A 23,665-nucleotide genomic window follows, 5' to 3' on the forward strand; every position below is an offset into this window, starting at 1 on the left:
TGTGTGTGTGTGTGTGTGTGTTCAGGTGGACGCTGCTTTAGGAGCCGAGGAGATGGTCGAGACACTGACGGAGAGAAACTTAGACCTAGAAGAGAAAGTGCGAGAGCTGAGAGAGACCGTCAGTGACCTGGTGAGCAGCGTTACTCCACTATCATTCAGATTAAGTTTCTAGAATATTTTAAAGTACTTTTTTATTTTTATATTATCCATTAAATTATCCATTTCTAGACTCTTTTAGTCTACTAAACATTTGTAGCGCCTGCCATCACATAAACCTTTGTGATGTGTTACTTTTAATATGAAGCAAAGTCTCAACTTTAAAATTCAATCATTAAATCGTCATAATTTCTATCGTACAGCAAAAGTGTTTATCTACAGCCGTCTTCATTCTCTGTGTTTTCCCAGGAGTCGATAAACAGAATGAATGCCATACCAGTGTTTACCCGTGTGACTGGTTTTATCACATATTTTATGTACTTAATATAAATACCGTCTTGATTCTCTGTTTTCCCAGGAGTCGATAAACGAGATGAACGACGAGCTGCAGGAGAACTCGCGTGAGACGGAGCTGGAGCTGCGGGAACATCTGGATCTGGCCGGAGCTCGAGTGCGAGAGGCGCAGAAGAGAGTCGAGGCGTGCCAGGAGACCGTGGCCGACTATCAGCACACCATCAGCAAATACAGGGAGCTCACCACACACCTGCAGGTCACCTACAGTTATGCTTTCATAAACACTCAGTCAGTCGCAGCGCTTTAACAATACAGATGTTTCAAAACAGCTTTATTTACACTATTAAACTGAATGGTGTTTGCTAAACAAACTGAATGAGCTGAAGGAGAGTCGCAGCACAGATCAGCAGCAGGAGACACGACTGACAAGATGATGACGGCGGAATATTTGGTGTCAAAGCAAAATGTAAAAGCAACTATATAAGGGAATTTGTCATTGCACTGTTTTGTTGTGTTTTCCATTAAGAATAATAGGCTAATGAACTCACCATTCAAGCAATCCTGTGCGGACGTGCGCATTTTAGTTTCACTTTCAAATTAGCAACAATTCGGGGCGGATTGCTTGAATGGTGAGTTCATTAGCCTGTTATTCTTAAAAACTGTACACAACAAAACAGTGCTGCTCCGCACCATCATGAATGCCTGTGCGGACATTTTACTTTCACCTTTAAATTAGCGATTTAAAAGCCTCCGCCGGTGATACCGGTATTACTGATGTTGTCACACGTCGATTAACTGGTGGGAAAATATCCTCACCGTTAAATCCCTAGTTTACATGCGTCTACGGTCAGAAACACACTCATAATAATGACTATTTAAAAAAAAGGACAAAATAAGGTATTATATTATTGAACAACACTGTTAAAATACAGTTATTATAGTTTATATACAGTTTATATATATATATATATAAAGTTTGTGTTTACATAATATATGTGTGTACGGTGTATAATTATTTTCTATATATAATAAAATATATATGCAAATATATTTAAGAAAAATTAGCATGTATATATATTTATAAATAATTTATATATTAGATATAAATATAAATATTTTATATATAAATAACACATTTTTCTTAAATATATACATGCATGTGTGTGTATTTATACAAAATTACATAATATATGTGTGTGTACTGTGTATAGTTAACACAAACTTGTATTTTGGATGTGATTAAACGTTGCCATATATATATATATATATATATATATATATATATATATATATATATATATATATATATATATATAATATATTATATTTGCCAGTAATACATTATCATCAGCCGGTGTTTACATGAAAATATGATTACATCTGGATCAGTCCTTGTGTATGATTATTTCCCTCCATGTCATATTTCAGTGTTTTTGTTCATATTTCTCATCCAGATTTTGCTAGTGTGACTCTTCTGTAGTCAAACTTTGTCATCCCTCATTCTTGCATGACTCTACATGTGACCATCTTTACTCGTGTGTGTAAACAGGAGGTGAACCGAGAGTTGACCAATCAGCAGAGCAGCTCAGCGGAGCTCCAGCAGCCGGCGGCAGAGCTCTTCGACTTCAAGATCAAGTTTGCAGAGACCAAAGCGTACGCCAAGGTACCGCTAGAACCCTTAAACACACCGTGATCGGACACTCACCGGGGGTGTGTGTGTGTGTGTGTGTCTGTGTCTGTGTCTGTGTGTGTGTGTGTACACGTGTGTGTGTGTGTGTTCATTTTGTCAGCTATTTTTACATTTAGTCAATTCAGTTCGATTCAATTCAAATGTGCTTTACTGGCATGAAAATTATTTCAATGTATTGCCAAAGCATTTCCAATCATCATACATATACATACATGAAATAAATAAGTAAATAAATAAATAATAAAATAAAAAGGTAAGTAGAACATTTAATCAACATTTCACAATTCTATGAACAATTTAGAATTCAGTGAGTGTGTGTGTGTGTGTGTGTGTGTGTGTGTGTGTGTGTGTGTGTGTGTGTGTGTGTGTGTGTGTGAGCATGTGCATGCGAGTGTGTGTGTGTGTGTGTGTGAGTGAATGTGTGTGTGTCTGTAAGCGCATTACTGATTAGTCCTCCCTCTTCTTGTGACAGGCATCAGTATATCTAGTAGGATACAGTCTTTTTTTCACCTAATAAATGTTGAAGTTGTGTTTTATTGGTTTGTTTTGTTTTTTTATGAAGTTAGTGCAAAGTATTTCAATAAAATGACTAAATTACATTCAGTTTTAGTCCTGTCTCAAATGTCATTTTTAGTTTTTATCATATTTAGTCAGCCTTGCCCTGTTTTCATTCAGTCAAGGTTTAGTCGACTAGAAGCCCGGGCATTTTAGTCTAGTTTTAGTCAATGACAACTTATATTTTCGTATAGGTTTATTGTAAAATCATATTTTCGTCATGCTGCATAATGGTTACATTTATAATAGGCTAACGATTATTTTGCTTAAAAATATAATCACAACAATTGTTGTCATTTGAGAAATGTATATGTGCATTTCATCAGAATTATTGCACTTTCATATACAAGTACAAATCTAGAGAATGTCTCGTATAGTCTCATAATGTCTCAGAGAAGTCGAATGCATGGTTTATTTCACCTGATCTAGTTTCCTGATTTTTTCATAGGCTATTTGTCATAAATTAACCCATTCTCTACAAGAAATTTCTCTCAAATTTAAACAGTAAAATTTCTCATAATTCCAAATTACATTCATTTTTTTTTATTAAAACAACAGAAAAAAAGAAAAGAAAAAAAAGACTATTTATTGTCACATAGAACTGCGGATGTGCATTTATTAATATGTCGAGATTCATGTTTGGAATTATTACAGAAGGTTTGATCACAGCTCAGACTGGCTGAATGACTCTCTTATATGAGCAGAATATCTGTAATGGAGATCGCTGAACTCCAGCTTACATGCTCATCTGTGTTTTTGGTGTGGTTTACTTCATCAGTGTAGAGAGAGCACGCATGTTGCCAAATATTAAGTAAGACATTGGGTAGAAAATGTCTCCTTTTAACAGAAAAGCTCTGATTTGGAGGATTTAAATTCTTGAAATCTGGCAACCGCAGGCATGAAAGCTCGTAGCGTCTGTAATGCAAGACAAACAGGTGTTAGTAATGCCTTTATTTGTTAACGACATTTTAGTCTCGTCTTTTTTCGTCAGCGATGTCGCATGCTGATATAGTCAGAGTTATCGTTTAATGACGCTGGTGTCGTCTCGTCATCGTCTCGTCTTAGTCATGGAAGAAAAGGTCATCAATTAATATTTTTCGTCATGATTTCGTTAACGAAATTAATGTGTGTGTGTGTGTGTGTAGGCCATCGAGATGGAGCTGCGTAAGATGGAGGTGAGTCAGGCGAACCGTCAGGTGTCTCTGCTGACGTCGTTCATGCCGGAGTCGTTCCTGAGGCACGGAGGAGATCACGACTGCATTCTGGTGTTGCTCCTGATCCCCAGACTCATCTGCAAGGTGACGATCCACTCCTTCATGAGCCTCGGAAACAGGCTCGCCGTTTACTATCCAGCTACTTTAACAGTGACATCACTGCTGTCCGCGAGTCATGAGTGGATTAGCAGGAAGATATATGCCATCTGCAGCATTTAAACACTGGTGCTCTTCACGTGTCGCTCACAAATGACCAAATCAAGGAAATTAATGTGCTGTATTATAGTTAGATTTGTATTTTTAGGGGATTACTAAATTATATTTACGCTGTATTTATAATCCATTTATTCACTTTTTGAGCAAAGGCCTGAAAATTACATTTACAACTTAAACTGTGGTGAATCTTGAACGCTTAAGAGCGACAGACTGAAGTTTGATCTCTTTTCACAGACGACACTCGGCAGATTATTGCTGAAGTGAACAAAAGTTTTAAAAAGTGACTTTAAAAAAAAGTTAAAGAATTTTACGTGTATTGTTATGAAAAATGCACAAAAATACTATTTTCAATTTTTATACGAAATTTATATTTTCAAAATCAAGTAAATAAAAGCCATAAATCTAAATAAGTTGTGTTCCAAATATGTTCGGCTGCAGTTCCAGACGCTTCCACTAGAGGAAACTCGTCTCATTCATTTCCAATGCGCTTGTTTCTGACCGCGAGGAGCTCAAGTGTGACTGTTATATACAGGACCATTCATCCTGTTCCAATCATGTCCATGATTTTTTGTGTGTGTGTGTGTGTTCACACAGCAAGTGCCAAAACCTTTACCAAGTTTCATACCATTCCGATGAAGTAATAAAAAAATAAATTTAAAAAGAAACGTAATTTTTTCGGACAAAAGTGACTGAAGAGCACCAGAGGGTTAAGACTAATGCACTGATCTCATACACTGATACACATGCGGTGTCTTTCTCCACTGTTCATGCTCCTGAAGCAGTAACTGCTGCATTTGTTGGTTGGTGTGAGCGAACTGCCTGGCTAATGCATGTCTCTCACTGATGAGCCGTTTCAGGTTGTCGTGTTTGTTGATGTGATGAACTGTGTGTCAGGCGGAGCTGATCAGTAAGCAGGCGCAGGAGAAGTTCGATCTGACCGGGTCTGTGGAGCGCTCTGGACTCCGCGGCGCCGCTGGAGAACAGCTGAGCTTTGCCTCGGGTCTGGTTTATTCTCTGACGCTGCTTCAGGCCACGCTGCATAAATACGAGCTGTACGTGTCCGTCCGCAGCACTGCACATCATATAACCAGGGCTGATGGTTAAAGTCCCCCTGTACTCCATCATTGTATACATAAGTGACATATTTAACAACAAAAAAATATTTATGCCTTAAAATATCTTGAATGTAACTCGACACCCTTGCCTCATTTAGTATGCGCGGTTCTATGAATATGCAAATGAGCCCCGCCTCCACTCACTCACTCAGCTCAGAGATCCACTGGTTGACGATCACACGTTGATCTGATTGGTTACAAGGTAGTTTGTGACGTCAGAAACACCAGCGATTTCAAAGCGTGTGTTTGAGACTGTCTTTGGTTCACTGCAGTTTTAAGGAGGAAATACTCAGCAATGGTGTCGACTTATGAACTTACACACGCTTTGTCTTAACGCATATTAAAAACACCACATAGACACATAAACAACATTAAACGCTGGATTTCACCACAGGGGGACTTTAACTAGTTAATGTGGTCATCATTCAACATTAATTTCACACATAAACTCTTAGGCTACAACAGCAGATGCTGCACCTGAATTGGTGTTTAGATATACAGTATGTATCTACTAGGGGTGGCACGGTACATGAAAAAACATCCGAACCGTTCGGTTCGCTTGTCTCGGTTCGGTGCGCGTGTGCGTCGCGCGGTTTGCACGGTTCGACGCATGCGCAATGTAGCCTCGTGCCCGTGCTAATACAATGCTAAATCATAAATCAGACATATGTAGAATTACATTACAATGTCCAGCAAACGATTTATATAGTACACTGAGTTTACCTAGACATTTAATGAGATCTACTCCACTATATGTTGTTTTTTTCATGTGAATAAATAGGCTACATAGATCGACTGTTCCACGTAGCCTAATGGTCCAGTGGCAGAACTTGCCAAGCGTATCAAAGGTTCTGAGTTCTAATCTGCGCTCGTATATATTTTTTTCTTTATCAAAACCGATTATGTTTATCAGCGGTTGTATATCAAGCAGGGACCGATTTGTATGAATTTTGTTTTATTATTTAATCGGAACGAGTAGCCTTGAGTCTCCTCAATGGATTGAAGCGCGCGTCCGAGTGATGAATGTGCGGCCGCTGCGGTGTGTGCGCGAGCCACGAGAACACTGTATCAGCACCACTGATCGCAACTGCAACGAGCACTTTGATCACTTGATTAAAAAAACACATTTCAGCGCTAAATTGCTTCTTATTTAACAAACGAATGAAACAAATACTTTGCTAGTTAACTGGAAATGTTTTATTTATTTGTATTGGTACACCCGTGCTGCAAGATAATATCAACCCTGGCAAAAAATGGTGGGGACATGTCCCGCCTATGATGACGAGACACGAGGATAAATTGACAAATAACGGTCCAACACAGCCCACGTAGCTCTACAGATGATGGACCTCCAGGGCCACTGAAAGTTTCCTCAGGGTGACTGCTCACTCATATTACTTCAGAATGGGAAATGAGAAGCTGCGTTTTGCAAACACACCCCATTTATGAAATAAATAAATAAATAATTAGATAATTCAGCTATATATCATAGGCTGAAGTAAATTTTTGGAGTGTTAAAGATTAAAAGAAAAAACAACAACATGAACCGTACAGAACCGAAAACCGTGACCCTAAAACCGTGATACGAACCGAACCATGGGTTTTGTGAACCGTGCCACCCCTAGTATCTACAGACTGATTACTGAAGGCATGAATGCATTTACAACAGAGATTACTGGGTCTTAAATCTTATTGTGAAGTGTTCCTGATATCTTCTTTTCTGAAGAAGACCCCTGACCGTAAAGGATGTAGACTCATATGTGTGTGTGTTTGCCAGCGCTCTGAGCCAGTGCGGGGTGGAGGTGTACAAGCGCTTGGGCACGCTGTACTCGGAGATGAGCGTTCACGAGCGCTCGCTGGACTTCCTCATCGACCTGCTTCACAAAGACCAGCTCGACGAGACCGTGCTGGTGGAGCCGCTCACCAAAGCCATCAGATTCTACCAGGTGCGCGCACACACACACACATATATTACACATGTGATCAGTGTAGTGTGTGTTTCAGTGCTGAATGTTTGTTCTTGCAGCAACTGTACAGCGTTCACCTGTCCGAACAGCCTGAGGACTGCAGCACACAGCTGGCCGACCACATCAAGGTGCGTCACTGACATCATCACCTGCATCAGCCAATCACTGAGTCAGTCACCTGCATCATCACCCACATCACAGTGAACCATTGAGTCAGACCCACCTGCATCACAGCCAATCATTAAAGAGAGTCAGACTTACCTACATCATCACCTGCATCAGCCAATCACTGAGTCAGAAGTCAATCACCTGCACCAGAATTGCTCTGCTCTAGTTGTTTCTGACTGAGCATATTTTTATGTATATTATAATTTTAGGTTTTTTGTCACTTTTAAATGCCTATAAAGTTCTTGTTCATTTTTATTTCAGCTTTAGGTTTAGGAGTTTTATTACTTCGTCAAACTAAAACTAGCTTATTTTATTTCAAGAAGCAAAATATTTTTATCCTGTTTAGTTCTTTTTTCTACTTTTTCATCTCATATTCATGTTTTATTCTATTTCAGGTTTATTCTAGTAATAGTTCAGTTTTGATAACGATAACACCTCTGCTATAAGTGAAGGTTTGTGAGTGTGTGTGTGTGATCATCTGTGCCTGTAGTTCACCCAGAGCGCGCTGGACTGCGTGGGGTCAGAGGTCGGGCGTCTGCGGGCGTTCCTGCAGGCGGGACAGGAAGGGGCGGGGCTTACGGTGCTCCTGAGGGACCTGGACACTTCCTGCGGGGACATTCGGCAGTTCTGCAAGAAGATCCGGCGGCGGATGCCTGGAACCGATGCCCCTGGGATCCCTGCCGCGCTCAGCTTCCAGCCTCAGGTACGCTAGGGCACAGAAACATCGTGGAAGAAAAACAAAACGTGCATTCGAATGTTTGGTGTGTCAAGAGGCGCGCAAGACATGATGATGACGTAACTGACGCGGTTTTTTATTTTGTTTTGTAACTTCTGTTGTGTGTAATTCACAACCTCACCACTAGATGCCGCTAGAATCCACACAGTGCACTTTTAAAGGGTCATGACACCCTAAACCAAAATTTCTGAGATTTTAACAGAGGTATGTGTGTTGAACACCATTGAAGACAATGTTAGCATCTGTTAGATTTAATAGTAGGGGGAAAATGGTTCAATTTTGTTTTTATACGCTATTTTCATCTTCCGGGTTTAAAATCTTCATCGTGTGTGACGTGGCAGAGCATGATAGTACTTTGATGACTCATCGGTGTCTCATAATTATTAATGAGACTGAGTTTTTTATCCAATGAGAAGACACTTCTATTAATTATTCATGACACCACGTGGATCTTTCCAATGACAGACATGTCAAACTATGATATCGCGTAGTAGATGAGAGAGGTAATGATGGGACGCGCGTTTGTTTTCGTGGTGCAAAAGTTCCAGTGCATCTTTCCTCACGATGCTGCCCGGGCTAGACTCCGGCCATCAACCACGGACACATCTAAACTATGTGTCTATAGCAACCGTACAACTGGAGAATGGTGGACTTCGGCCTTGTACAGCAATGCAGGTTTCGTCTTGCGAGTGATGCGGTCCCGAGGACTTTTCTATCGCTTCAGAGGTGTGTGTGTGTGTGTGTGTCTAAAATGTAACCCTGACCGTTTTACTTGCCTTTTGTTAAATAATCACTCGTTATTAAAATTTAGATATTTCGATAATACCACAATTGTATGGAACGTATGCTTAATTTGTGCAAATTTCTGTCACTGCCCATCTTTATTATGTGGGTTTAGTGGGCGCGTAGATCGAGGCTGTGTGCGGAACGGTTTTTTTTTTTTTTTTGCACATTTTTATTTTATTTTCAAATATATGCATTTATAGTGTGTATATAAACAAATATATATTTTATAATGACATAATTATACATATACATGTGCATTTATATGTTTTAAATACAATTATAAGGTGTCAGTGTATTTCATTAGACTATAACTTTGCCAGCTATAAAAAAATCTAGCATTTCCTCACGTTTTACCACTGATTTCTAGTGACAGTCGTATGATATGCATGCTTGGGCCACTGGCGATGACAGTTTCCACCCTCCCCCCTGCCGTGCCATACCACACCACACCCACTCCCCGCCCTTCTTCTCACAGCCACCACGCCCAATTAAGTTGCATTTTTCAAAAAGATTGTGAGCTAGACTTGAGCTGAAAGAGGGGGGTGTCATGACCCTTTAAGAACAGTTGTTTCAAAAGTGAATGTCATTTCATTTCAATAAAAGATGCGATGCTTGATTTGGTTTATATTTGCTTATCGCTCGCTTGCGCCCTCTTGTGGGCAGAGGAGACAATACAGCACTTTTTTTCTGTAACATTACATTTTGCCAATATTTACGAAAGATATTCGGATTTAGCTTTTCAGCCGCTTTGACAGCCCTACCGCACACTAGTGTCCTCAGAGTGGCGCTTCTCAGTGTGTGTCGACCAGAGCATGTGAGCGGAGTGGAGCGGGAGCGAGCGGATCTTGGACAGAGCGCAGAGCGGCAATTTCAAAAGGACGGAGGATTTCCCGCTCCAATTTCGCTCCGCTCCGCTCACACCACGAGTCTGAAGCATGCTCAGTCAAGCCTGACCCTGAATCCATTTGTCTTGCACAGTCATCAACAGTAGACTATTTTCAGGCAAAACTCGGCTCAATAATGGAGTTCAAAAAGTAAAATGAGAATTCATACAGGTGTAGCCTATCAATATAAGTCGCTCCGGAGTAGCCTATAAGGCGCATCAGTCAAAAAATGCGCCATGAAGAAGAAAAAACATAGGCCTAGCCTCGCACTGGACTATAAGTCACATTTATTTAGAAATTTATATAAAAAAAAAAAATAAATAAAAAAAAATTATGGACGGGACAGTTCTCCGTTACGGACGTGAGCGCTCTGAAAGCGGCACTAAGACTGCTTTAAAACTTTCACTCAGACCTCAAACAGAAAGCACAAAGCCTGTCTTTAAATTTAATTTCGTTTTGTATTAATTGTATCTTAATTTTAATCAAGGTTTCATCAACCAATTGTCTGGATTTAATAAGAAGTAAATATATTAGAAAATAGATAACCACGATACGAAGGCGCCGGCGTGAACCTGGAGTTTGTCTCATGAATGAACCAGCGTATAGCCTACTTGCCTCACACACCTGAGACATATATATAAAGCTTGAAATGTCTACTTTTAAACAGAACAATTTAAAACGAAAGAAAACAGACTGCTCTCCCGTATGAAATGTGCATTTCTCTCAGGCGCGTTCACTACTGCGAAGATCACGAGTCAGCATCTTTCCAGCCGACAGACATAAAAAAAATTAAAATGTCTTCTGCTATATTTTACATATTCATAATCATTTTGCCGGTTCGTTGTGACAGCTTTTAGGTGCCCTTACATGTTACGTGAACGCATCAGCACTGAAAACATAGAGATTTTTTTCTTTTGGGGGCATTTTGTTTGTTTTCAGACTTTCTCATTTGCCTGCGCGATGTTAGAGGACGCTGTTAATAAAGTTGCGAGTAAGCCTACACATTGGATTCACGTTTATTATTATAGGCTATAAAAAAAAATACCCCAGTTTTTATGCCAGTCGTATCATTTTAATCATTTTTGTTGTATTTATCCGCCACACACCTTGAAGGCCGGTCCGTGTCTGATATTGTCTGATTTTTAAACCGGTCCGTGGCGCAAAAAAGGTTGGGGACCGCTACAAGTGATATGCATGTAGATTTTTTTCCTTTTTTGGAGCGAGCGGGGGTGATTTGAGTGGAGCGCGAAGCAAACTGCATTGAGCTCTGAGCGAAAATGAGCGGAGCGGCCTGATGTAGCTTTGAGCGGGGGAGCGGAAGGGTGAACAGTTCAGTGAACGATGAGCGGAGATTCTCACCGCTCCACTCCGCTCACATGCTCTGGTGTCGACGCTCCTCATGGTGAGTGTGTGTTGCAGGTGTGTGAGGCGCTGGCGGACTGCAGGAAGCACCTGACCCGCGTGGTGGCCGTCCTGCAGGAGGTGGCGGCGGCCGGGGCTCAGATGATCGCGCCGATGCCCGAGACCGAGGGACTGGCGGCTCTCACACTCGAGGACGTGACATTTAAAGCAGTGGAGCAGGTACAGGACCCGCACGCATCATCAGCATCATCATCGTCTCACACTCGCCGCTCTGTTACAGTAACAGTTAGGCCTGGGAATCGGATACTTGTTATACAATGTACATTTCGATTCCTCTGTGAGCATCTCGATATGACTGTAAACAGTATAAACAGTTTTCAGTGCTGCACATACACACACACACACACACACACACGTAACAGTATATTGGATTCGTGCAGCTCTTAAAGTGACAGCAGCCTAATATTCCTGCTCTATAATAACACTAATCAAACTACACAAGACAGAGAAAATTCACTCGTTCTTCACTGAATAACTTTTGTAACTATATTTCTAATGTATATTTTATTTATAAAGTGTTATTTTACATTTGATTACAGTTTCTGAACCTGAATACCTGAAAATCTTAAAACACTGTTTATTTCAATCGTATCTTTGTTCAGTTGTGTCTATTTGTTGTTTTTATTTGTTCTTTTTTGATTACTGTGTTTACTTTAATAACGCTTGACGGCAGGTGTACGGCTCTCACGGACTCGATGCGTACGAGTGTTTACGCCAGTCCTGCAGCGCCGTCATCGCCACCATGAACAAGATGGCCACCGCCATGCAGGAGGGAGAGTACGACGCCGAGAGACCACAGCGCCCGGTACACACACACACACTCACTCACTCTCACACACACTCACTCACTCTCACACACACTCACTCACACACACACACACACACACACACACACACACACTCACTCACTCTCTCACACACACACACACACACACTCACTCACTCACTCTCACACACACACTCACTCACACACACACTCACTCACTCTCACACACACACACACACTCACTCTCACACTCACACACACACTAACCCGACCCCTAAACCTGCCCATCTCATCTGTTGTGTGTGTGTGTGTGTGTGTGTGTGTGTCAGCGTCCGCCGGTGGAGCTGCGTGCGGCTGCGGTGAGAGCCGAGATGACGGACGCCGAGGGTTTGGGAAATAAACTGGAGGATCGAGAGACCGTCATCAAAGAGCTGAAGAAATCCCTCAAGATCAAGGTCAGGGGTCACTCTGTGTTCGGCTCTCCATCTTTAATACGCAAGAAATGTTAGAATTCAATATAATAATCTCAATATATTTACAGTCAAACCAAAATGTATTCAGACACCTTCAACATTTCTCACAGAGATAGTTACAGTTATACCTGACACCGGATATCATGTGTGATATAGTTCACTAGTGTGATCAGGACACTATAGTTCATTTCTGTAAGTGAGGAGAGCAAAATTAAGTAAACTGAGACATATTATACCCTAATATACTTCACACAGAGACTACCAGTGACATAACCTAACCCTAACCCTACCAGTGACATAACCTAACCCTACCAGTGACATTTGGGGCCAAAAATGATTGGGACACTTTGAGCTGATCATGTTTTGCTGAAGTGTGTTTTGTCTTTAATTGCTAATGCTCTTTTTACACACAGACTGAACACAATGAAGCATTGCTTGGTGATTGGTTGAGCTAAACTGGTATTATCTAATTGTGTAGTTAAATTTAACAGCTGACAGATATTCAACATAATTCATGTGTGAGACAGTCTAACAGAAGGACGGACAAAACCAGTCAGATATCAACTGAGTTCTGCTCATATTTTATTACCATTTTCTAAACTATAGCGAATAAACTGATAATGTGAGGAATGTTGAAGGAGTCTGAATACAAGTTGGTTTAACTCTATATAACAGTGTGTGAGTAAGTGTGTGTGTGTGTGTTTGTGTTGTCTGGCTCAGGGCGAGGAGTTGAGCGAGGCCAGTGTTCGTCTGAGTCTGCTGGAGAAGAAGCTGGACACGTCAACCAAAGACGCAGACGAGCGCGTGGAGAAGATCCAGACCAAACTAGACGAGGCGCTCAGTCTCCTGAAGAAGAAGGAGAAGTGCGAGTTCGCCATCGGATATCACATGATCTCACAGCGAATGAACTGACACCGTATTAATGCATGTCTGATTCTGCAGGGAGTTTGAGGAGACCATGGACGCGCTACAGGCGGATATCGATCAGCTGGAGTCAGAGAAGGCGGAGCTAAAGCAGAGGATCAGCAGCCAATCACGAGCTGGCGAAGGCGTGCGTGGGCCGCCGGCGTCTGGCATCGCCTCCATCGTCACTGGAACCGTCGCAGGTACGGCACTTTTACAGTTTTACACTTTTTTTTACAGTTTGTACTTCTTTTTTTTTACAGTTTGTACTTTTTTACAGTTTTTTAACTTTTTAAGGCGAGACACTACAGGTGAATAGAGTAAAATTTAAAAATAATAGATATCACCATGAAACTTCCTCAGTTGATTACTTACACGAATTAAAGTATTACAAGTTTTAGAAATGTGTATGTTTACTTATGCAAATTAGGCATTATCTCATTAAATATGTGCGATTTTGCATATATTTTCGGTAGATAGATCTGAACATATGATAAAGCCAGGTACAAAATTATTCTTTCATTTTGTTTACACACAATATGAAAAACAAATTCAGGATATATGCTACCTAGGAAATCGAAATATATTGTCCATAGCCTAAAAAAAAGATTTTCGCCAAAAAAATTTGATTAAAATGTCACATAAATCAGGCCAGGAATGATTTATTAACAAATCCCTCTGAAAATATCTTCAGAATACTGCTAAGTGTATAACTGGAGAGTTTGGTGTACACAGGTGCCACATAGGCTGAGATGTTTGTACTGGAGAATGAAAAGCTCATTTTGAGAAAACGGCAGTTAAAGAGTTAAATCGCTCTAAATGAGATTTCGTCGTTAGCTTTAAATCCCCCTTTGGACATTCACGATTGGTTACTGATAGAAAGGAAATGCCCATATTTGGGTTACATAGCGTTGTGCATGTCGCGTTGGAATGCTAACTTCCTGGTAAATTCGGGAGAAACTTACTGCCGTTAGTAAACAAAATGTAATAAAATAAACATCTTAAAGGGGTCATATAATGGTACATGCACTTTTACAAGTGGATTGTACTGAAATGTGTGTTGGTAGTGCCTGTACACAACCATCATAAAATGATAAAAATCCATCCAGTGGTTTTTTTTTTAATCTCCTTATATGTTTGACCCTCTCTGAAATCAAGCCGTTCGATATTGTGACGTCACAATATCGACGCCCCTCCCACGATGGGTGATTGACAGTGCAGCGTTTCAATACAGACCCGCCCTCGCTCGTGAGCGAGCTCTCTGTCATCATAGTTCGCGCGTCACTGTTGATACCCTCACTGGAGCAGAATGGCGTCTGCGATTGTGGTGTTGAGTTCTTCGGTGTAATAAGGAACACAGCAGTCATTTGAATGTTCCTAAATCCGAACCGTTGAAGATGCAGTGGCTGAGTTTTGTTTTTGAAGCGATATGCCCAAAGGATTGACGCGGGGATTCCCTCACGATCGTCCATGCTTTCATGTTTGCGCGAATCATTTCACACCAGACAGCTTCACAAATGAGAAAAAACGGATCGGTACCAACGTGTTCCTGCTGAACCTCCAGAAGATGTGAGTGTAATGTTTTATTAACCTTTATATTAATATTTATATTAATCTTTGCAAATTTGCAAACCTTGCTGCAGGCTTCACGATGAATGCGTTAGGTTTACACTCAGGGTACATTACAGCATGTTTTCTATATGTATGACATTCTCAATATAATTCATAATCCCACGTTTATAATGAACGGTGTACGCACAGAACAGAGGGGCGGGGTGAGCAAAGCTCATTATCATTTAAAGACACATGCACTTAAACGACGTGCTGAAAACAGAGCTGTTTTTGACCAGGTAAAATTAGTGTTTTCTTACAATACTAATGAGAATTTTTAATTAAAGTATATTACAAACTTTTAATTTAGACCCTAAAGAATCATATTAGCTTGTACAAAAATGGCATTATATGACCCCTTTAATGTATATTTTCAATGCTTTCTTTATATCAGCTTGAAACAACACATATTGAAGGAGTAAACTAGCCCAAAATCTCAAAACTGACCTCTGCATGAAAATCTATGTTTTTGCCTGCCGTGTCTCGCCTTAAATTATTGTTTTTTTTTACAGTTTTTACTTTTTTTACAGTTTGTACTTTTTTTTTTTTACATTGTTTTAAGGTTTTACAGTTTTTACATTGTTTTAAGTGTGTAATTTCTTTTACAATTTTACTTTTTTTTGTTAGTTTTTACTTCTTTTTTACACCATAGACTGTATATAGTATGTTTGTAGTGTGCGTGACGTCACCCGTAGTGTTTCTGAAGAGGGTTTCTGAAGCCTAAAGTGGGCGGAGCCGGCCGTCGCCATCTTGTTAGAGCGTCACTCCCGGATAAACTGAAAATGTGTCGTGACGTGACGCTAACAGACAGCAGACAAACGGCTAGTAGTGACATCAGCGGCAATCCACCTGTCACTCAAATGGCCACGCCCTTAATTATGCAGAACTTTAAGGCTTAATATAATTTAAACGGATGAGTTATAAAAAAATTCACCCCCTCACAGTCAACATTAGCTTGTTAGGGCAACATTAGCTTTATAGACCAAAACTACTTTTTACACCAGACTGTAAACATGTTTGTCTCTGCTGTAAAGTTGGGCATTTTAACATGGGGGTTTATGGGATTGACTCTCTTTTGCAGCCGGTCTCTAGTGGCCAGTCGATGAACTGCAGTTTAAGTCTCTTCAGTGATTCAAGAGATAGACAGGAAGGTCACACAGATTCCCATCACTCTGAGCTACTGATGCCCGCTTTACAAACACTGCAGTGTCGAACCGTTGTGTGTTGTGTTGCAGGGGGCGTGTCTTCCGGTGTGGGCGGAGTCTCGGGTGCGGTTCAGGTCGTGGACTCTCCTCTCCTCAAACAGCAGATCGACGTGCAGCGACTCGCCATCAAGCAGCTGAAGAGCGAGAACTACAGACTGAAGGTCATTATAACCCTCCATTACAGCGTGAACACAGGTGCGGTGTGACCTCTGACCTCTGACCTCCGCCCTCAGGCTGAGAAGATGCGTGTGCAGCTGTCGTCGCTGCCGCCGCTGACGGTGCCGAACATGACGGGAGTGATGGGAGTGACGGGAGAGACGGGAGAGGGAGCTTCGTCAGGGTCTCTGTGCCGTCGGACAGATCTGATGCTGGTGAACCTGCTGAAGATGAGCGCTGGACTCAGAGTGGTGGACATCAGCGGCAAGAGCACAGGTCATCTGTCCCACTAGTGTTTACTGCTTTTATTTTTTGTATTTTATTAAATGTTTTGTACAATAGTATTTGTAAAAAAAAAAAAAAATTCTAATTTTTTATTTTTTTTACAGTTTTAATTTTTACAGTTTGTACATTTTTATGTTTTGTTTACACTTTTAATTTTTTTTTATTTTATATATATATATATATATATATATATATATATATATATATATTATTACAGTTTAAAATAGCTGTTTTCTATGAAAGTCCATTTCCGCTACATAAGAAAAAATAATCATGCATTGGTAAATATAATTGACAAAAAGTCCGAATTATTAGACTTAGTATACTAGTTCAACATTATGGTTAAAATATGATGATTATTATGTTGCCTCAGTTGCAGTGGACAAAAAAAATCCAGTAAATTTTTTAAATAGTAAATTAATAGGTCTGAAGGGGCTAAATTGTGACTTTTAATGTCATAATTATTACTTAGTACAGGGTTCCCGCGGGGTCTTAAAAAGTCTTAAATTCTGAACTTTAAATTCTGAGGCCTTAAAACGTCTTAAAAACAGCCAGATTTTCATCCGCGGTCTTAAATTTCATTTAGTCAGGTCTTAAAAAAGATTTTACCCTCGTTCATTTCCAGAAACGCTGGCCGCAGAAAGTTATTACAAAGTAGCAAAAAAGTATCGAAGTCGCTCGCCAAGAGGCAGTTCACATATCCCGCGTCTTTCAAGCGCTCAAGTTCATTCAAATGTAGGCGCCGGTAAGCGTGCTTATAATTGAAGCGACGCTCTCGTTTTTTCCCAGGGCAGGGACATGAAAAAGACATGAAGGATGCGGGTGCACCCAAACACTACGGGTGTTTTTCTCTTCTCCGTAAATAAATCTTGTAACAGAGCTACAGCAAGTGTTTTTCGGCGGTGGAAATCCATTAGCCACTAAAACTTGTTTGTTATTGTGGAGAGCATTTTTTATAAAAAGAATGAGTCCAAAAAGATAAATTAAAGTCTGAAATATGTGAGGTTTATCTTTTTATAAAAACCTTTTTTGTCAACTTTATTTGAACTTGTACATGTTAGTATATCACATGTTGCAAGACACTTTTAAAATCTGGCTGTCATTTTTAATCGTATTATTTTAATGTTTATGTTAGTGTGTATTGATGCTGATTTTATTTGTTATTTGCTGTTTTTTCGACATAAAACTTGGTGAATTGATTTTATTGTGTAGTATTAGCACTTTTTGAACAGGATTCTGTGATAACAGTGGTAATTTTTGGCACTATAATAATTAAATGAAATGTTCATGCCATTTCATCTCTAGTTATGATCAACTATGATCAACTAAAATCAACTAATTATGTGTTTTTTTTACAGTAGGCCTATAATATGCAAAGTACAATTTTCTATAAAAAAATGATATCTGATTCTGTTCTTTTCTCTGACACGCGTTGTTGGGTCTGGAAGGTTACTAATGTGATTGCTTTATCTGTAAATTAAGTTAATGCTTTTTCAATTACTGAATTCATTGAAATAAAATGAATTCTTTGATTTGAATTTTTTTTGGCAATGCGCCGTGTAGGTCTTAAATTTCAATCTTTATGGTCTTATAATGTCTTAAAAAGGTCTTAAATTTGACTAACTGAAACCTGCAAGGAACCCTGTTAGTATATCATAATGACTTTGTCATAGTTATTACATTTTATGTTATTTCAATTTAGTATTTCATAATTAAAATTAACCGAAGCACGATTTTTTTTTTTTTTTTTTTTTTTTTTTGCGTGGTGGAAATGAATATATAGTAAAGTGTAATTTATTCCTGTGATCAAAGCTGAATTTTCAGCATCATTGCTCCAGTCTTCAGTGTCACATGATCCTTCACAAATCACTCTAATATGATGATTTGATGCTCAAGAAACATTTATGATTATCATCAATGTATTATTAATGAAAACGGGTTCATATTTGTGTTGGAACTGTGATGCATTTAATTTTTCAGGTTCCCTTTCAGTCGTACACTCTCGACGTACGTCAATGAATGACTGAGGGAATCTCGCTAGAGAGCCAATCTACTTCTAGTGAAACTAAACGAGCCAATGCACATTGGCGTGCAATCATTTGCAACAGCTGCTCTGTCTCGCATATATATATACACACTGTATATATAACTAGCAGCAGGTGCAATTGCACTTCAGCTTTTCGCTGAGGAGCCGAGCTTTGTGTGCATCTTCTGAAGAGTGTTTTCTAAAAGAAGAGAGAAGAAGCCTGTCGTGTCGTTGGCGAGGCGGTCTGAGCAGATTTCCAACAGCTTTTATCACAGCTATTGCCAACTCAGCGCTGACAGTGATTGAGTGGAAACACAGGCTGTAATAGGCTCTGGTGTGGTGTTTTTCTCTAAGAGCTTACACGGCTGAGATCACGTCTTTTTAAAGATGTCTGATTGCGGTCGTCTTCTGGCGTCGGCTGATGGTCACGATCTCACGTGTCTGGGCATTCATCACGCTGAGGCTGCTGTCGTGGATGACACATGTTCTCACTGTGGGAACATGTCCATCTCGGTGTTGAGATCTAGACTACACCGCAGCCAGTGGAGCTTCCGATGGAGCTTGCTGGTTCGTGCATGATGAGCTTACCAGGTCGTGGACGGCACCTTTCACTGCCCGACGCCGGCTTGGTAACTCCCCCCTCGCTACCCTCGATGGCGGGCTGCTAAGGGCTACTGTAAGGACGTGCTGGTCCGTACAGACCATACTGCGACCGTTGCGTACATCAACCATCAAGTTGGTCTACGCTCCCGTCACATGTTGCAACTCGCCTGCCATCTCCTCCTCTGGAGTCAGGAGCATCTGAGGTCGCTTCATGCTGTTCATATTCCAGGGGTGCTCAACCGTGCAGCCGGCGAGCTGTCCCGACCGTCTCCACTCACGGGAGAGGAGAGAGACGATCTGGCATCGTGTTGGAGCTGCACAGGTAGACCTGTTTGCCTCTCCAGAAACCAGCCGTTGCCAAGTTGTTTTACTCTTTGAGCGAGGGAACACTCGGTTCAGATGCACTGGCGCACAGCTGGCCCTGGGGCCTACGCAAGTATGCGTTTCCCCCAGTGAGCCTACTAGCACAGGCATTGTGCAAGGTCAGGGAGGACGAGGAGCTGGTCCTGTTGGTAGTCCCTTATTGGCCCACCCGGACCTGATTCCCAGAACTGATGCTCCTCGCGACAGCCCCTCCGTGGCCCATTCCTCTGAAGAAGGACCGACTTTCTCAGAGATGGGGCACACTGTGGCACCCACGTCCAGATCTTTGAAGACTACATGTGTGGTCCCTGGACGGGACGCGGAGGTTCTAGGTGACCTACCTCAAGGGGTAGTGAACACCATCACTTCAGCGCAAGCACCGTCTACGAGAGAGGTGTACGCCTTGAAGTGGAACCTATTCGTCGAATGACTGAGAAGACCCCCGAACATGCTCGATCAGCGCCGTGCTTTCCTTCTTGCAGCAGGGGTTGTAGCGAAGGCTGTCTCCCTCCACCCTGAAAGTCTGTGCTGCCGACATCTCAGCCCACCACAACTTGGTGGAGGGTAAGTCAGTTGGGAAGCATGACCTGGTCATCAGGTTCCTTAGGGGGGCGAGAAGATTAAATCCACCCTTTCTTTACCCTCTTGGGATCTGTCTCTGGTGCTCAGAGCACTCCAGAATGTCCCATTTGAGCCTTTGCGATCAGTAGACTTGAAATTGCTCCTGGCCTCCATTAAGAGGGTAGAGGACCTGCAGGCTTTTTTGGTCGACGAATCGTGCCTAGAGCTCGGGCCGGGTGATTCTCAGGTTACACTGAGACGTGCTCAGGCTCTCTGACAGATATCTGTAGAGCTGGGCGACACCTTACACGTTCGCTAGATCCTATAGCCTACGTGTAGAGCCGGTCTCCTGTGTTCTCGCCTCAGACGTGTAGAAGACATCGAGTAGACCCGGCTTGTGTCGGCTTGCTGCGCTAAGACATGCGCTATAGCTCCAGAGAGTTCCTACGGGTAAAGCCTGTGAGTCCTCCGTCACCATCGGATATTCCGTTGAATCCTTGAGATTTAGGCCGGGTGCCATATGTGTGACCCTACGGAAGCACGTGTCTTTCCCTATACAGTGCTTCAGTATAGAACAGCCCTACGGGGTTAGTCCTATGTACGTCTCCACAGAACTCCTCCGGGAAGAGTGTGGCTTCGGCAGCGTTCTCCTTCCTAACGGAAAGGGCAAGCTTTCCCAGTGTTATCCAATAATCTCACTGTTTGGGTTACTACAGAACAAGTGACTGATGTTATGTTGTCTGTGTTCTGGTGGTGTTTTACACCATGGCTCTGAGGGAAACAGAATTTCAGTCCTCTGTATGTCCTGTACATGTAGCAGAATTGACAATAAACTTGAACTCTGTGACACAGGGCACTGGAAGAGGGCAGCCGTGGCGCTTTGGTCAGGATTCCCTCAGTCGTCGTTGACGTATGTAGAAAGTATACTACTGAAAGAGAACGCCTCAGTTACGTATGGTAACCCTCGTTCCCTGAAGGAGGGAACGGAGACGCCACATCCCGTCGCCACAGCTCCTGTACATCAATCCTCGGCTCCTCAGCGAAAAGCTGAAGTGCAATCGCACCTGTTGCTCGTTATATATACAGTGTGTGTATATATATATATATTTGCGAGACAGAGCAGCTGTTGTAAGCTGGTTTCAACACTGATAATGATCATAAATGTTTCTTGAGCATCAAATCATCATATTAGAATGATTTCTGAAGGATTATAAATGTCTTTCCTCCTGCTGATCCTCACGTTTAAATGAGTGTGTGTGTGCAGCGAGTGCGAGCGCTCAGTTGCTGGAACAGACGGCCAGGCTGAATTCTCTCAGCGACGCGCTGGATAAGCTGAAGGTCAGTGTGTTGGTGTGTGTGATGATCACTCACAGGTGTGTGTCAGCGCTTCCCTCATCGTGTGTGTGTGTGTGTGTGTGTGTTTCAGGCTGAAGTGTCGCAGCACGTGGTGTCTCAGCGGCCCGGAGCGCGTGTGCCGTCAGACTTCGCCACCTTCCCGTCACCCTCGTTCGTCAAGGTCAGAGCGCTCACACACACCACACACATCAGTGTGTGAACCTTCCCATGATCCTCTCATTAACCTTCCCATGATCCTCTCACAGGCGAAAGAGGAGCAGAAGAGTGGCTCGCTGCTGGTGGGGAAGGTGATGATCCCCTGCGCTCGCGGTCAGGAGCAAACACACTCCCTCGTGCTGTCCCAGCATCAGCTGCAGTGTGTGCACCGCCTCCTCATGACATAAACACACACACACACACAGACACACACTCCCTCGTGCTGTCCCAGCATCAGCTGCAGTGTGTGCACCGCCTCCTCATGACATACACACACACACACAGACACACACTCCCTCGTGCTGTCCCAGCATCAGCTGCAGTGTGTGCACCGCCTCCTCATGACATAAACACACACACACACACACCGCCTCCTCATGACATAAACACACACACACACACACACCGCCTCCTCATGACATAAACACACACACACACACACACACCACCTCCTCATGACATAAACACACACACACTGCCTCCTCATGACATAAACACACACACACAACCTCCTCATGACATAAACACAGGCTCAGCCAATCACACGCTCACGCCGCCTCAGGAACCAATCAGGCTCTCAGACTGACCGAGCCAAAGATCGACTCCTCAAGAAGCCATTCAAACCAGAGTTGCGTTTCTCCTGTGTTTTTCATTAAGGAAGCCAGACGAATAAATCAAAAAAGTAATAGCGACTTTTTAAGTGTCAGAAACGCTTCCACATGAATCCCTGTCATCAAACACCTGAGCTTAAAGCTTGCAATGTTTCTGCATCCATGCTTCGTTTTCCTTTTTACTCTAATGGTTTAGAAACTGGTCTCACATTTCACGTGTGTTTGTCATGTTTAGAATGAAGGCTTGATTGGGTGAAGAGGTTAATATACTCACACTAGTGAAGCTCACTCCTAATACTGTAGGAAACCAGGAGGAGTCTCTAAGAAGGCTAGTTTAGTAACACTCATATATCAGCGCTTGGCTAGAGATCCACGACGATCACACTCAGAAGTGTGTTCACTCAGAAGCGTGTTCACTCAGAAGCGTGTTCACTCAGAAGTGTGTTCACTGAGAAGCGTGTTCACTGAGAAGTGTTCACTGAGAAGTGTGTTCACTGAGAAGTGTGTTCACTCAGAAGCGTGTTCACTCAGAAGTGTGTTCACTCAGAAGCGTGTTCACTCAGAAGTGTGTTCACTCAGAAGCGTGTTCACTCAGAAGCGTGTTCACTCAGAAGCGTGTTCACTCAGAAGCGTGTTCACTCAGAAGTTCGTTCACTCAGAAGCGTGTTCACTCGGAAGCGTGTTCACTCAGAAGCGTGTTCACTCAGAAGCGTGTTCACTCAGAAGCGTGTTCACTCGGAAGCGTGTTCACTCAGAAGCGTGTTCACTCAGAAGCGTGTTCACTCAGAAGTGTTCACTCAGAAGTGTGTTCACTCAGAAGTGTGTTCACTGAGAAGCGTGTTCACTCAGAAGTGTGTTCACTCAGAAGTGTTCACTCAGAAGTGTGTTCACTCGGAAGCGTGTTCACTCGGAAGCGTGTTCACTCAGAAGTGTGTTCTTCACTATAATATGATCTCTGGTGGATTTACATTTATTCACTTGCTTCAATGTTTTTAATAGTTTATGCATATTTCACATGTTTCTTGATGGAGACGACTGCAATAAAGATGGGAAATTGTATTTTAGTGTTTGACTCTTTCTCCACACTCTTTATCTCTTTCCCTGCCAGTGTTTTTTGTAAAACGTTTCCATCCAGCGGCAGCATTTCTGATCATTTTAAAAAGTTTCATGGTGCCCAGAATATTTTTAATATCTGACCATTCAATATGTCTGAGAGAGCTCATGGCATCATTAAAGACACCTAACCCAGGTCACTTTCTGTTAGTGTTAGTTCGGTCATTTTACTGGCTGTCTTGTTCATCAAAATGACCAAATCTTGAAAAAAAAAAAAAAGTGTCTTTAAATGTAA

General features: G+C 41.9%; 1 protein-coding gene across 3 annotated transcripts in view; it reads left to right on the top strand.

Moving 5' to 3' along the window:
- The window catches only part of dctn1a (dynactin 1a), a 40,256-nt gene extending 16,880 nt beyond the window's left edge, over nucleotides 1-23,376 (top strand). For 2 of the 3 annotated variants that reach the window (XM_084404972.1, XM_084404971.1), the window contains 18 exons: nucleotides 26-130; nucleotides 515-706; nucleotides 2,000-2,113; nucleotides 3,841-3,993; nucleotides 5,020-5,177; nucleotides 7,018-7,186; nucleotides 7,267-7,335; nucleotides 7,866-8,078; nucleotides 11,201-11,362; nucleotides 11,877-12,008; nucleotides 12,299-12,424; nucleotides 13,163-13,305; nucleotides 13,385-13,548; nucleotides 16,192-16,322; nucleotides 16,395-16,593; nucleotides 21,420-21,493; nucleotides 21,582-21,671; nucleotides 21,757-23,376. In XM_084404972.1, the coding sequence (XP_084261098.1) occupies nucleotides 26-130; nucleotides 515-706; nucleotides 2,000-2,113; nucleotides 3,841-3,993; nucleotides 5,020-5,177; nucleotides 7,018-7,186; nucleotides 7,267-7,335; nucleotides 7,866-8,078; nucleotides 11,201-11,362; nucleotides 11,877-12,008; nucleotides 12,299-12,424; nucleotides 13,163-13,305; nucleotides 13,385-13,548; nucleotides 16,192-16,322; nucleotides 16,395-16,593; nucleotides 21,420-21,493; nucleotides 21,582-21,671; nucleotides 21,757-21,894 (2,532 nt within the window). In that variant the 3' untranslated portion in view covers nucleotides 21,895-23,376. The remainder of the gene's footprint in view (nucleotides 1-25; nucleotides 131-514; nucleotides 707-1,999; nucleotides 2,114-3,840; nucleotides 3,994-5,019; nucleotides 5,178-7,017; nucleotides 7,187-7,266; nucleotides 7,336-7,865; nucleotides 8,079-11,200; nucleotides 11,363-11,876; nucleotides 12,009-12,298; nucleotides 12,425-13,162; nucleotides 13,306-13,384; nucleotides 13,549-16,191; nucleotides 16,323-16,394; nucleotides 16,594-21,419; nucleotides 21,494-21,581; nucleotides 21,672-21,756) is intronic. The other variant, XR_014626825.1, reaches the window with a different exon arrangement.
- Nucleotides 23,377-23,665: the final 289 nt, after the last annotated feature.

Source organism: Rutilus rutilus, assembly GCF_951802725.1.
Source record: "Rutilus rutilus genome assembly, chromosome: 3".
In the NCBI taxonomy this organism is placed as follows: Eukaryota; Metazoa; Chordata; class Actinopteri; order Cypriniformes; family Leuciscidae; genus Rutilus; species Rutilus rutilus.